The sequence below is a fragment of the Neopsephotus bourkii genome, unplaced genomic scaffold, assembly GCF_033783945.1.
Source record: "Neopsephotus bourkii isolate Nb327-2 ecotype Australia unplaced genomic scaffold, CSIRO-AGI_Nbou_v1 NB_1765, whole genome shotgun sequence".
Lineage (NCBI taxonomy): Eukaryota > Metazoa > Chordata > Aves > Psittaciformes > Psittacidae > Neopsephotus > Neopsephotus bourkii.
The window spans coordinates 5810540-5826728 of NW_026902239.1; the positions used below are offsets into that span (position 1 = coordinate 5810540).

At 37.0% G+C, this 16189-nt stretch overlaps 1 protein-coding gene across 16 annotated transcripts in view; it reads right to left on the bottom strand.

Annotated features, from left to right (window-relative positions):
- EYA4 (EYA transcriptional coactivator and phosphatase 4) overlaps positions 1-16189 on the bottom strand; it is a 147305-nt gene that overhangs the window by 26822 nt on the left and 104294 nt on the right. For 8 of the 16 annotated variants that reach the window (XR_009729206.1, XR_009729207.1, XM_061378155.1 and 5 more), the window contains 6 exons: positions 15321-15413; positions 9985-10051; positions 7924-8066; positions 7643-7786; positions 6619-6698; positions 6053-6236 (listed from right to left, as the gene is read on the bottom strand). Coding sequence is in view for 14 of the 16 variants with exons in the window: in XM_061378155.1 (XP_061234139.1) it covers positions 6053-6236; positions 6619-6698; positions 7643-7786; positions 7924-8066; positions 9985-10051; positions 15321-15413 (711 nt within the window). In the remaining 2 variants the exon portion in view is untranslated. The remainder of the gene's footprint in view (positions 1-6052; positions 6237-6618; positions 6699-7642; positions 7787-7923; positions 8067-9984; positions 10052-15320; positions 15414-16189) is intronic. The other 8 variants (XM_061378158.1, XM_061378161.1, XM_061378166.1 and 5 more) reach the window with 4 other exon arrangements.

Genomic DNA, 16189 nt, shown 5'->3' on the forward strand with positions numbered 1-16189 from the left:
AATGTGTAGTTTTGCATCTCCAAGTAGAAGGAAGATATTGACAAACTGTAGTTCAGGTGAGGGCATGTAAGAGGCTAAGTATGCAGGAAGAAAGCCTGAGTGACTCTTCAGAAAGGTATGCAGAAAAAAGGGCAGAAGATACAACAGACAGAAATCACAGCAAGGGATATTCCTGTTAGACACAAGATAAAAAATCCTTCACTGTAAGAGTGGTCAGGCCCTGGGATAGATGCCCAGAGATGCTGTGCATTCTCCATCCTTGGAGATACTCAAAACTCCATTGAACACAGCCCTGAGCAACATGATCTAAGTTGGCTTGTCCATGAGCAGGTTAGATCAAAAGACCCACAGAGGTCCCTTCCAGCATTGAATGTTTCTGTGATCCTCCCTGAGCCATTCACCTCATTCTCCCTCAACAACACAGAAAAAAACAATTCTGGTCTAGCAGGCTCTAAGAAGAGAAAATAGACTGCAGTCTCAGTTAAGAGTCTGTGCATAATGTAACACAATAGTTAAATTCTTAATCTAGTCCATCATTTATTTATACCTCACAGTGATCCACATACAGAAGATTATTAAAATAAATACACTAGGAGATATATTTATATATCTTGACTGGAAATACTGCTGTATTTCTTGGAAGAATAAAATTTAAGACTGTAATGTCACATTCCTGAATGGGAGCTCTAGACATTGTGAGGAAAGAATTCAAAATTCAAGAAAAGGGGAGAATAAAAAGAAAGCTAGTTCCTGAGTGAATTGATTAGGACATTTACCTGGAGAAGGATATAGCTAGATTGCACTACCTTCTCCAGGGTACCCTTGTTTATTTGACTGAATGATTAATATATATGAAGTATAAAGACATATTTTCATGGCCCAGTATCCGCAGCCCTATATCCCTGAGTGGAAGGTGATGAATCCACCATGAAACAGGAGGAAATCAAAACTGTCTTGCTTACTTCCTGGGAAAGTACTCAAGCTATTCTGCTATGGCCTGGAAGAAGATACTACGACTTTTTTTTCCCAAACCAGGTGATGGCTACTTCTATGTTGCAAAACCAATGTGTTTCTCTGCTCAAGCAGAACAGAGCCACACTTTCAGGCAGCAAAGAAGAGTTTTTCAAACCCATAGTTTGAGAATTTATTCCAGATACCATTTTAGATAGGTCTGTTCTGAACTAGATAAGGATCATATGCATTCTATTGTAGTTTCTCTTTCAATTGAAACTGTTATTTGCCAAGAAATGATGGGAAAATTAAGTAGCAATAATATCTAATGACGAATGTACCTATCGTATTTTCTCTTGTCCATAGAGCAGAGAGAGAGCAGAGTTCTTGTTGACTAATCATTTCTATTCCCAGCACAGTGTTGATGTCAGTAAGGACACTGCAGGCAGTGGAGCGATCAATAAGGTCACATTAACTTAGTTCCTTCCCCATAAGATGAACAGTAAAATATACTTCAGTAAATGAACAAATGTACACAAAGATGGTTCATAACTAGAATCCTTGTGCAGTACAAGGTTACACTGGTTTCAAAAGAAGCTCTGAGTGTGCAAGAGTTCTGTATGAAAATGTAATTTCCTAAATTTTTCTGACAGAGTGGAAAAAATGCCCCAAACCAAAACCCCAGAAATGAAAAGGCAAAAATTAAATGAGATGAATGTTTACATTCTTACCACAAAGGTCTTCATATTTATAACATTTCAACATTTTACAACAAAATCAAGGCTCATTTCTGCAGTAATGTATTAAAACATCTGTTCTCAATGACTGTGTTTACTCTAATCTACCAAAAATAAAATATATATATAAAAAAGCCCTATTCTCAATCTTCTCTGAAAGTATCCAACTAGTGAATTTTCATTTAGCATTAGCCATTACCAGTTGCCTGGGGCTTCTGCTTGGGTCAATGCTGTACATGATTGCATAATTATCTATTAATCAGTACTGTAACTGATCACCATACCTTGTAGTTCTAGATATTTAAAGCCAACTTTATTTCATTACACTAATCTCTAAATCAGAATGAGCAGCTGTCTCTTACTTGAATGCAAGGTATGCACCTATTTTAGAACTGCAGAAGTCAGTAGTGCATGTTTTTTTGAACAACTGTAGGTTTAATTGCTTGATTTGCTTTTTACCAACAGCAGGCTAAAGGAGCAACTGCATTTTCTTACCCTCTGTTTGCTTTACAAATGAGGTCAATGCTGATAAAAGGAAAATGTATTAAAAATCCAACCATGTAACTATTAAAGAATATGAGACATTCTAGTACCACAGTACTCATGTAGAGTTCTTTCTGCAGCTCATATTAGAAATGTTTATTGCAATGTTTGAAATTTTTTAGCTTTTCCAGTATTCAACACTTGCCTAATAAATATCCTTCATAGCCTCCTCCCACTGGAACTATCAGCAGCACCAGAGATCCAATAAAGCAAGAAGAAAATGTTAAAACCAGAACATGGAATAATCACTTTATCACATATTTGTACACTGGTTCAGGTCTAGCATGAAGCTTTCTATGCCATGGAGACTCTACACCTAGTTCCAGCTAGAGGACAAGGAGTTACAACACCACCACTACAAATTTAGGTGGTCCTTCATATAAAGAAGGTTGTTTCTCACCTCTAGATTCATGTGAACATCCCCTCCTCCCTGTTAAAACACAGTTGTACAAGATAAAAGAGGTGTGGGCAAAGTCTGCATATAGAAGCATATCTCCTGGAGAAACTGCAGAGTGTGATTTCTTTGTGGGTACCAAATTAAGAGAGACCAAACTCTCATGCATCCCAGTAACCAAATTGAAGCTAATAACCCATGAGTGATTCACCTTGCCTAACTCTGGACATACGAAAGTGAGGTGCCTAAATACGAAGCTTTTACTCAGGCCTCTCTCATCCTCCAGAATTTTGTCTGCCCTAGGTTAAATGAATCATGTACTCATCAAATGTACTCATCTCCTGAGACCTCATCTCAGGATTGATCTGACATTCAATCTGTGATGAACTGCCCTTGGAGATACCTATTTGTCTCACAGATAATCTTTGGTAGTAAGTCCATTTTCAAAAATCTTAATATAGGACAGGCACAATACAAGCTGTGGCAAAGCTAAGAAGGCTGTGGGATGGATGAACTTCTGAGCCCCTTCATACAGTCCTCATGGATTGACTTTTGTTACATAACCTTATCAGACAGAGCAGCCAGAAGACAGCTTAAACATTACAAGCATTTTTTTCCTGGCTTGTAATGAATTACTGCTTGCCATGAGTAAGAGGAAGGTAAAGTCTATTTCAATTTTCATCTCATTTTTTTTACTTGGTCAAGAAATAAAATTGTAACTGATATTAACTCTTGAGCTTATGAGGCTTTATTAGGAAAACAAGAAACCCTGTATGTGTGGAAAATCCTACAGGTTTTAATTAGTTATCTGAATTAACAGCTAGGAAAAAGTGCCTTGCTGTGTTTAATCTTAGATTTTAGTTGGAAAAAGTCTCAAGGACCAAGCAATAAAGACCTGTTAGACAGCAAGGGAACACAGTGAGTGCTGAAACTCTGCAGTTATTATCTACTGTATCTGAAGTGATCTCCAAGACACTGCACCCCACGGTTGGAGATTTATTTTTACAGTGACATGGAAGGGTGCAGGCATGTCATGTATTCACAAAGTGGGTGTTTCACGTAGCAGAGGGTCGCATGATCAGTGCAACACTTCACAGAAATAAGGAGTGTGTGGGCAGATTTGTAAGTTCAGAGGCACAACCTACTTAACAGGGAAAGAGTTCATGTGCTTAAGCAATCCACAAACAAGAAAAATCCTTTCTGTTTCACAGATGTGAAGCCTTCAGCAAATTCTCAACCTGTTCTAACTATGCGAGATTCCTTTTCTTTGCCAATGCTATTCAGTACTAAGGGAGTTTTGTAATACATGATAAATTTATACAGCATTTCTAGGAAACACAGATACACAAGGGAGAGACAATATAATTTCCCAATTTTCTCAAATAAGAATATGGAGGAATAACAAGAGAGCAAGGAAAAGTACATAGGACATGCACAGTTATCAGAACATCACTTGTGAGCACTCTTCACCCTCTTTTAAAAATACTTTGCATACAATCTGTGTCTGTTACAGATGTCCTGCAACTGTTGAAGTTTCACTGGATTTCAAGTTACCTCTTGGCATTTTCTTCCTCAATTTGCATTCTGAGACTACTGAATAATGTTTTATACTTCCATCAAGAAACAAGGGAATGTATATCCCCTATAACCATTTCATACCATACACAAACATGGACATGAGTGTACACACGCACAAACACACACACACTTTAAATATCAGCCTGAGGAAAACAGTTGTACAGGAAAGATTTCAACTTGCACAAGTAAAATTCCAATGTTTTTAGTGACTATAAACAGCTTATATGAAAGATGAGGCCTTGCTTATACTTTTCTACACAGTATTACCCTTCCTTTGTATGAATTTGTTATTACAATACATAAGTTTTTCTACTCCACTTCTCAGTGAGATGGTACAGTTATCTGGATGATAATTAGGAAGATTTATGCCATGAGCTGATTTTGTAATTAAAGCACATATTCCCCCTCTATTCAGAGCCTAATCCAAAGCCCAGTTTGTTAAGTTTTTAGAAAAGCTCACAGTCTGTGGGAAAGGCAGACAAGTAACTATGCTGCACCAGTGGATTCTATCCCTGTAGGAGACTGCTCTAAAAGCACTGAGCCAGGCAGCTGGCAATTGATAACCTCTTCTATTGATGCTACACACAGCCTTAGTAGGCTACTTAAGTTCTGACTATGGGACATAATACTGAGCTAGATCTTTAAGAACTTCCTGTATATTTGAAACAATACGGGAAAGTACGCATGAAAAAACAGGCTTTGTTCACCTAGTAAGGATACCACACTCATTTGACTGTTGCTGTGAATTCCTAAACTAGCCTACCAAGATCTTCATAGCTCTGCATGATAATCTGCAGAATTTAAAATGTATAATTCCACTTTCCCTTTCCTTTACTCCCATTTATATCAAACACAGAAAAACTGGTGAGATGTTCAGCAACTCAATTCCATCATGAAACAAAAAAAAAAAAAATAAAATAAAGAAATCCATATTAACATTTATGTTTGCAGAACACAGAAAATGGAGCAGGTAAATGAACGTGAACTGGGTTATAGTGATAATAAGAAAAAAAGAAATGATTCCACTACCCAGCAGTGGAGCAGGGGAGCCTTTGGAACACTGTGTAACATACCGTGTTGTAGTGGATGTGCACAAGGGGGCACAGTTGCTCAGGCAAATTGAGTCTCCTAATGTCCCCTGACAACCTCGTTTTTTGCAACTTCAATTATTTCCTCTTTTTTTAAAGAGACTCATGCTAGTAACCGATTACTCTATCTTTAGTTACCTAAATTATTGAATTACCAAGCATAGAATCATAGAATAGTTAGGGTTGGAAAGGACCTTAAGATCATCAAGTTCCAACCCCCGTGCCATGGGCAGGGACACCTCGCTCTAAACCATATTACCCAAGGCCTTGTCCAACCTAGCCTTGAACACTGCCAGGGATGAAGCATTCACAAGCTCCCTGGCTTATATACATGTGAATAAAGCTCAGGTACTGTTGCTAGCCTGACTGGGACATAGTTAAATGAAAAAAAAAGTATCTTGTTTTAAATTCTTTACAGCAATACTTCAGAATGTGCAAGTGGATACAGGAATGTATAATTACTTTCAGTAATAGAAGATCCTGATGAATTTTTCTTTCAAAATTTGCTAAATGTTTGTTGCCATACAGTTGTGTTTGGTACTAACAGATCCCTACCAGACTGTTGTAACTTTCTTCAGGCCTACTCCTTCCATAACCATCTCAGTCTGCAAAAAGTTTTTTTTTAACTAACAAACAAACTAGACAAGTTTCCTAACTAAACAAACAAACAGACAACTTATTTTGGCTGGCATTCAAACAAGATGGACATGGAAATCTTGTCTTTATAAAAGCACAGAATAAAATACAAAAATTGTTTTCACCTGAATGTAGATCTGTACCTGGTTGACTAGTCAGGCCAGAGAGAGAGTCCTGTAACTGGTAGGTTGATGATGATGAAGAAGTGCCATCAGCCGTGTTGTTTGAGGTCATATATGCACCATATGTTGATGCTGAGTAATACTGTGCATATTGATTTTGGCCAAAAGCTGTGTATGATGGATAATCCTGAAACAGCAAATGCAGCAGAGTTCTTAATTAGTTATAGTAAGGAGTGATTTTTTTTCCATTAAGTATTTCTAAGTGTGCAATCATATGACTTTTGCAAGAGTTTTTAGGGGTTAGTTTAGATTTTTGTTTTTTTTTTTTTATTTAAAGATATTGAAGATTTTTTAATTTAAGGATATTGACTAAAAGACTACAGGGAAGCTGCTGAGTATTTCAGTAGCAAAAGATGCAACTAAGCTTCCACTGTGATCACTCGTAGAAAACAGCACTGTACCACAGTGAGTCTACTTCAACATAACAGAACAAAATTAAAATAACATGCTATCATATGAGTTATAAAAATCCTGCTGTAATCAACAAACCACAATGGTAATATTCATACCTGTTGTGAACTACTGAAGTTTGTAGAATTTGAAACAGAATTGTTTGCATAAATAGTGGATGATGGTGTAAAACTAGAACCTAAAAAATACAATTTAACTGTAAGAACTTGCTTGTGAGTCAAAATAAAATTCTCATACAATATTCCAAGTTAAGATAAAGACAAATCAGAAGAACAAACAACTTGCATTTAAATGATAAAATATTGTAATGAAACTGTAACAGAAATGAAATACTACTTCCACACATACAGACATAAATTCCTCTTCACATCATGCAGGGAAGGTATTGGCAGTGAGTCATTAAAACAATTAAGAAATGATTTTTCAGTTTATTGCAGTGTCTCATGTCTCCTTGATCTAACACGTTAGTGTATGTCCATTTGTGAAACAAAAAGACTTTAAAAATAATATTGTAATGATCCATATGCTTTTAATCAATCTGTAATGAGGCATGTCCTTGTTTCCCACATAGGTCAGATGAGTCATAATGCAATTTGTAATATTTAAAAGATCAACCATTGTATAAGAAGCTTAAAAATTATCTAAATAGGTTATCAATGATCAATGGGTAATGAATCAATAATTGAATAATAAATAAAATAATAAATCAGAATTAAGGAGAAATTCTAAAAAATTATGTTAATCCAAAGAGAAACAAGTATCAAATAATGGCATATTCAGAAACATGGAAAGAAGGAAAAGTGACTTGTGTATGCTATTCAGTACAGCAAATGCTTCTAGTCCTGCCATGGGATTTCACCCCCTAAAATAATGAAGATGCAAGTAGGTACTGCATTGCATGGTCAGATATAAATTAACAGATGACCAAAATGAATACACATGCTTATTAGTACTGGAAAAAAATACATAGCTTTAAATTCTAGAGGTAAAAGTAGATGCCAATGATAAGCATACTTGCTGGAGGTCACAAAAATGAATGGAAAATATATTGTAAATATGAGGAAATAGAGAGTCACTGGCAGCAGCAGGATGGGATGAGCCCTGACAGTGGTGGCTACTCACCTGGCATCTGGTAAGAGTAGGGTGTTTGGCCTGGCTGTGGGGTGGAAAACCCTGGGCTGTAACTGAGGCACCCGCTTTGCAGTGGTGATTGGGTCTGCGAGAGCCCACTTTCCGTCTTGATGCCTGGCAACATTACACCCAAATCTGTATAAGAAATTAATTTTCAACTGATTCTTTCAAATATTTTCTTACAGTTGGGAAAATAAAAAAGAAAGCAAAAACCATTCATGTCGGCATTGCTCTTACTTCTACGTAAAGTGAAGTAATAAGAGGTCAAATACCGTAAGTGGGTAAGCTGTACGGCTGTCCTGTCTGTGAGTACGCTGTATAGACCGCTGGCTGCTGCATTCCTGAATACTGGGTTTGTCCAGCATAGGCAGACATTGTTTGAGCTGCTGGTGTAGAAAGAATGTGTGGATAGGGCCTAAATATCAGGAAAAATAGCATTACTGTGGCAACAAATACTCTGTATGTTGATTCAAGCAATAAAGTAAAGAAAAAAGTTTAAAGATGTCCAAAGGCAGTTCATTATTCTGCCAACTGTTCCTCTTCTGGGATTTATTCCATTCCCCACTGAAATAATCTGAAAACCATTCCAGCTCACATTCCCCAGGGCACAGTAAGCATTTTATGCTGTCCCATCACTACAACTTAATTCTGTAGCTACTCAGCTCCAGGTGGACTGTGCCACTGCTGTGTACAGCTTTTTATGTATCTGACCCCTTTCAGCCAAGATCAGCACGCTTAAATCAGGAAAGCCCCCATGCTTTCATAATCCAGAAGAGGGAAACGTGGACTGGAAGAATAAAGGAAATACAGAGGTGAACATTAAAGCTACTACATTGTGCCCTCTGTGTCCAGGTCTGTTTCAACAGACATCTAGCCTATGGCTTAAATAGAAGATGGATCGTGCCCATTGAGAGTGGTATGAAAAATATTGCTGGCAACACTTTGGTAGCCAGATGGGCTTTAAAAGTTTGGAAAATATGGTGTAGAGAAAGAAAATGGAAATAAAAATGGTCCTTTATTTATGAATACTGGTGTTTTATAGAGAGATTGAATAAAATAAAAAAAATTTGCCCTGCAGAGTTGCAAAAACATACAGAGAAACATTTGTCTTGGATTGTTTTGTAAGTTAAATAAGACTCTATGGACCAAGAGTTGAATAAACACATTCTGAAGAATTACGCTAAACTGAAACCTGGTTATTAAAAGCCATGACTGAATTTGATTCTAATTTTTTTTTATTGTTTTTTCTTTCTAATTAGCTCAGTACAGTTGGCAGCAGTTATTACCAGAAAAGGATTACTCATTAATTTAGATGCCAATAAATTATAACAGTAGATTAAAAATTCTATTAAACTTTGTAATGTATTTGGCCAAAAGTGTCTCATTTAGTATGCCAAAACCTGTTTTAAGAGGAATGAGGGCTGTTCTTAGCTCAGGCACCTACTTTCTATATCAATAAATATTGGCTACCATGATATGAATGTAAACTTGTTTAAAGAAACTTGAAGAAGCCCAATCGGCAACATTTTTGATATTTTCTCTGTATCAAAATCACACAGGTAGCTGTATCACATACATAGAAACAAATAGATAGCACACTGAAATCAAGCACCCTTGTGCACAACACTGACTGTAGGACAAGCAAGCTAATAAACTGCGAACTGCAGCGGTTTCATATAAGATCTCCAGTGCTTTTTCCTAATGGATTCATGTGATTGTCCAAGAGTCTGGTTTCCTCAAAAAGGTGAAATAAATTTTCTAGTCCTAACAACACCCATTGGCTTAAACATGAAAAAGAAAAAAGAAAAAAAAGATTAAAAACTAATCCAATTTATTTGCTTTTAAATTTGCTTATGATATTAGAGAAGGAGGAGGAAAACATGGTTCATGACTGTGGAATGTTTGGAAGCCTTTGGCAGCAGTGGCGCTGGGAGGGTCTGTGAGAGGGTCACCCCTCACTATGCATCTTGCACATGCAATTGTGATTTCTACACATACACTGTCTTCTTCAAAATAAGTCTGTAATACATTGCCAACACTGTAAAGGTGATGATGTCTGAGAACATAATACTCCAATTTTTTCCTTCTGTGTGTGCAGTTATCCAAGGTTATTTCTTATGCAGCAACACTGCATAGAGCAGGCTCTTAATCTGCAGCCACGTGAGGGAAAAAACTTTGGAGAGGAGCTAGTACTGGAGTCAGTACTGAGGCTTAAGTATTTTCCTTTTTCTCTGTTTCTTCTGCTGAGGAGCACTTGTTTGCAACAAACCACAGAACTGCCTACAGCCAAGGTCAATTCCCTATAAAAGACTAGAAGAGGTGCAGACACTAACTTGGAGGGATATATCTGTGGAGAGTATTGGTGCGCTGATCTTGGGCTGTAGCCACTACTTGTTATTACTGCAAAACAGAAAATAAGAGTACAGCAGTTAGAAACATCATGAGACCAATACAGCCAAACGGTCTGCATACCAAAGCAGCAACATTAGCAGAGAAGCTGATTGAAATGGACAACTTTTCAACAGAGTAGATGTTACCTGAACTACAACATCTTAACACAAAAATTAAAACCCCACCAAACCATTCACTGCTGTACAGAACTCTTTAGCTGGAATGGGTGTGTTGTGCTTTTTCAGCTTGACTTGACATGTTTCTGAATATACTGCAGAGGCACATATTTCATGCATCATCTGCTATGCACACACCACAGGTCTTTCAAATTTGCAAGGTTTTATTAAAACTGGTAGTTAAAAAGAATCTTGTGATGTAACGTATGGTATTGCACAGGATTGAGACAACATATGTATACTTTTAAAGTGTCACATTAACAAGTTTAATTTTAATACTGGATAGGAAAAATAAGTTTTATATGGATGTGGTTAATTTTAGTCAGCTTGAGTGGTGGAAGATACCAGAAAACAAATGACTACTAGAAAATGAGTAACATTCATTATCAACAGGCAATTAGAACATGTCCACTAATAATAATTTTATTTCAAAAGTAACCACAAAACAGTACTGTTCAGTAGCCATCAAAATTGTGTATGTCTATACTATTCACAGCTGCATTCTTCCAAGAAAGCTAACAGAACAATAGTCATCTCCCATTAAAATTTCATTCAGAAGCGGTGCTCACGCTGGATTAATTCCAAGTGTTTGGAAGTTTCCTTTAGCCATCTGTCTTGACTAAGACAGATGTATTCCAAATATATGTACTCTGAAGTGTTGAACCAATCCCTTCAGAGCAAATCCATACTGGGAAAACATACAGAGTGTCGTTATTAGGCCATCTGCTGTTCATTCACTTTTCAAAAGATTAAAGTAGTACACAATGAAGCACTGGAATTTCTTTAGTCTAATCAATCATACTTGTACTTCAAAGTGTACCCTCTTCCTGAGTTGTTCATAATGGTAGTAGAAATGAACTTTCAGAATTATATAAGTGACAAATAGGTTTACGTTCCTAACTATTTTATGAAACATGATATATTTTTACCTCCAGGCCTAATTAGCGTTTTTGAGATCTATTGCTTTGAACATATGCAGAACTTCATATTTTTAAAGCTAGTTTAAATGCATTTAGATCACACAGGACTTGAAAGGAAAATACAGTAGAAGAAAAAAATATCTTTTTTAAATGTGCAGCTAAGCATGGCTTGAAAATAAATAAGAATTAGGTAATAATTTTTGGAACATGTGCCACCAGATTTAATGAAAGAGTTGCTGATTAAAAAGATATGGAGAGTTTCTCTGTGCTGGAAATCTAAATCTGCTGAATTTAATTTTGTGTGATGATTCTTTTTCTCTTTTTTTTTTTTTGAGAATGCCTTTCTGTGATTTAAACTCAATCAACAGAGTGATCAACTGGGTGTGCATGCGCCTATTCCCAGACTTAGACAAACCTATAGCTGTATCTAGCAACATAATCAGTCCATAGAACTCTACAGGGCGCTCTTAGAAGGCTTGAACAATAATTATTCTTCCCTGTTGTATCCCTATGAACTTTCTAAAGACAAGCAATAGCTAGCAGAGTGACCTTGGTGATTCTCAGTTCAAGGAACTTTTGTGATGCATTACTGGCTTATCAGTTCCTTTTTGCCCATACCACTCCATTTTTTGCCTGATCATTTGCTGGATGACAGCCCACTTGATTAATCTGTTTGGTTAAAGCACATTTACCTTTCCACCACACCTGATGTAAACTACAAAAAATAAATTACTGCTCATTTAAATCACTTCAGCTATCAAAACCTATTTTTTTTCAGCAAAAACTGCCCTGCTTGCTTTCTTATTATTTCTGCATATACCTTATTTTATAAATTCAGACAGGAAAATAAAATAGTTGTCTGGTTTTGAATTTCCCTTTTTTTCTTTCATTTTCCCTGATGATACTACCAGTTGTAGGGAAGGGAGAGAAAAATATGTAAATGCTTCCAAAGTAAACTATGTACTTTTCTAAGTAAAAATTTTGTTCCTTTCACTTTCTCTGGTAGCTTGTCCCATCAATTTGTGTGCTAGATTTTAGGCTGTGAGATGCTTGAGAAACACCAGGATGTAAGACCTACCATAAGAGAATATGATGACTGAGTGGAGCCTGTATCTCCTAGATAAGATTGTTAAATCTAAGAGTTATCAGACTTAAACAACTTTCACTGTCAGATAGCATCTATTTCAGAGGACCACTGGAGATGGAGGAAATGGTGGAGGCAGACAGTTTTTTGTAACAGTGCCACTTTATATTGCCATTTATACAAATGGGGCTAAACACTGGTTTATGTTGCTTATATTGAAAACAAAGTCAAAGCTGTTCCTTCTCCAAAAAAACCACAATATTTCTAATACTTCACTAACTGAATTTCCCAGGGGAATGCTCTTCAGGGCAGGTTTAAGACGGCTGATTTCTTAAGTCTCATTATGGCACCGAGGGCATATGCCAGTCCCCACTAATGCTGACTCACAGAATGGACAAGAAGCTGACAGCCTGCTTTTGCCAGCTACTCTGTTAGCTCAACTGGCCAAGGTGGCTGTGGAGAATTTAAGTGACTGTAAACTGTTCTGAAGGCATATGTAGAGTTCAGTATACTAACATAGGCTTGAGGTTTGTATTTTTTGTTATGCATCTGGAAAATTCTTTGCAAAGACGTTAGGTTAAAAGGATCGCATTTAAATAACAAAGTAAAATGTCTTCATGCAAGGGGATCACGCATAGGTTATACAGCAGTGGCGTTTCCTAACTATGCCTTTATAGCCTTCAGAAATTGTTTTTCATATCCTTTTTGTGGATAATAAATACTAACTTAAAGGGATGATGAGAACTTCGAATGTCTCTCTGTGCTCCATTAAAATGATAAACAGTTCTCAAATTAATACACTTCTGAAAGCAATATAAACACAAGAATGCATTCACTCACAGTACAGCAGCTGCAGCAAATTCACAGAGTATGAAAATGCTGAGCTCAAGGCTGTCCAGCTCTCCACATCCTGTGTATACCCACCCCAACTGGGGACTGCTGCAGGACCACAACGATTCAAATCGAACATACCAATATTAATTACCAAACCGTCATTCTTTGAAGAAAAAGGTGGAGGAAGAGGGGTGGGCAATGTGACTCTCCACCTGGCTAGCCTGTGCTAAGAGGCACAGTTTCTCCCAGGGGCAGCTCTGCAGGACAGAGGAACGGGAGCCCTCAGTGTAAGCTGCAACACGTGAGCTCCAACCCTGAGGAGGAGCTTTCCCAGTGAGCTGAGCAAGGCCACCGTGGCAACTGTCACTCCAAATCCAAGAAATCAATGTGCTTTGGTGTTCCATTTTTCAATTAAAAATTGGGATTCATCACAGCTACCTGTGAAGCCTAATCTCTCTCTCCTGCCCTACACCTCCCACAGTCTGTTTGACCATCACTTTCTGTGTGTTACAGCTGGTCACTAGGGACAGAGCTGGCTATTTACACACCACAGTGCTTGTTCAACCTCCTGCTCAGCTCCAGGACATATCATGGTGTTTGACTGCCCTTGGAGCATGGAAATCAGTTTTAATGGGTAGGACATATGAAGGAGAGAATTTTTATGTGGTAGACTCTCAAATGCATCTCAGCACCAGGAAAGAGATAGGAAGACCAGTCACAAGTGATGCTCCTCAGAGGTCCGTATTGGGATCAATACTGTTCAGCATCTTTTTTTGTGATAGTGGGATTGGGGCGCCCTCAGCAAATTTGTCAGCACTAAGATGTGCGGTGTGGTCAACATGCTGGAGAGAAGGGATGCCACCCAGAGAGACTTTGACATGCTTGAGAGATGGGCCTGTATAGGTATCTCCTCAACACTTTTTTTTTCAGTCAGCAGAAGCTAATGGGTCAGTGGCACCCGGGGAAATTAAGCTGTTACTTGGCTATCTAAACCTGAACTGGAGGCTGCAATTTTTAGTACCCTTTCATGAAAATATTTTAGCTCTGTTCTGTACATGGAATCCAACTCACATGTCTTAAATACATGGTAGAAACTGATAAAATTTCACCAGCAATGAAAAAAACATATATATGGTTGGACAATTTATAATCTGTAATTATTACTAATAAAATTTTAGGATAGAGAAACAACAGAGTGCAAAAGAAAAGAAAAGTTTTAACCAAGACTATTATTTTTTTTCTGGAACTTGTTAGACTTAAAGCTGATGGGGGTCCTTTCAGTATAAAATGAGGAAAATGTTTTCAGTTCTTCTAATTAGAAATTGTATGCTCTGGCTTTACATGTCACAAAAGACCTTTTCTTCAGGCACTAAATTTGTTATAAGTACTTCCATGAATAACCAACTTCAGAGTATATCTGCATTTACTGATGCCTAAAAAAACGATTCCAGAAACATACTCTCACTTTTTGAAACATTTTAATTGCACAGAAACATTGTGATTTCCAAAATATTTTAAATAGTACATGACTACCTAAGTCTACCAAAGTAATAACAGCATCAGTGTGGAGTGGCAATTCCTCACTTCAGTGACATTTCAGTCAGGCCATCACTGAACTAGTATTTTCAGATGTAAAATTTATTCTTGTCCTTCTCCTTATTAATATTATTATTAGCAGGACTCATCTTAATGATTAGAATGCAGATTATTTGTACTTTTTCACAGGTCATCACCATTTAATAATTTATAGGAATCTACTTAAAAATAGCTGTTTATTTGATTTTCTTTAAGAAGTAAATGAACCTTATGATTATTTAAAATAAGATAAAGACTATTTTTATGGGAAGAAAGTAGCTTCTGGCAATCTGGTCAGTATTTAACTGCTCACAGGAATAAAAAGATTAGCACTGAAATAAGATTTTAAATTTTATAAATTAGAATGGCTATTACAGATACAATCGATTTTTTTTTTGCTTCCTAAGACTGTACAAGACTAACACTGAGAAAAAATCTGAAGTACAAGAACGTTATTATGAGATTTTTGCATAATCATTTTATGTATCATTAAAGCTTCTTTAAGATCACAGCTCATGAAAATTATAATTTTCAATTACAAAAATGGGAAAAAAACTTATGTATTAAAATGTTACTTTATTACAGTTTTTCTAAAGGTTACTTCCATGCAGTGGAATATTTATTAGTGAGAGTTATTAAATGCTATATTAATGTGCATCTAACAATACACGATCTTATTATGGCTTTACCTGACCCAGTAAAAGTGTCAAGCGATCCATCTCCAGTTGTTGTTGTTGTTTCACTGCTGTTCATGGGTTCTGTTTTGACTGCAAGAAGAGACACTACATAGAAGAATAAGTAGACATGAGATTTTACTTCTATATTTATACTGGAGTCCTCATGCCAGTCTCACTAGCAGCAGTCCAGCTAGAACAAGCATGCAGTGCAACAGCTTCAGTCTTCACTCTACCACCATATTGAGACAATCTACACTTGCTCTGTCTGGAATGGTCATGCATTTACATAGGTTTTTATTTCTGCATTCATCTATCAGTTTTAGCAACTGGAATATCTTCTGGGGAGATTTCAACCTAAATCTAATTGATTCTAACAATTCCCTAAGAGTAGCAGAACGGAAGGAAACATTAGCTGTCAAGGGATGTAGCACATAACAAAAATAGTTCTGCCTGACAAGTGAAACATGCTCATATAGAAGCAAATTGCTTTAACAGTGCCAGCATTCTGCCTTCCCCCTTCCCCTTTTACAGAGTCTGTGGGGGGCTTTTTTAGGTAGGTCACCAGCAAGCAGTTTTCCATAAATGAAAAGGGAAGTTTAAAAGAAAACAAAGAAACAAAAAAGTGAAAGTACTCAAGTAGGGCACAAACAACTATGACATGTCAGCTTCTAACTCAGAGATTACGAAGCATTTGGGTCCACTCTAAACTCAAACTATTCCTTTCAGATCATTACGCACTCTAACCATTCAAGTTAGTCCTGAAAGCACTACAGAGGCAATCTGGATTTTACAGCTTAATATGTTACCTGAACAGACCATCTGGCATGTACCTTTGCAATAGTTTGGGAACCACCCTTCTAACTGATGTAGTAAGAAACAGC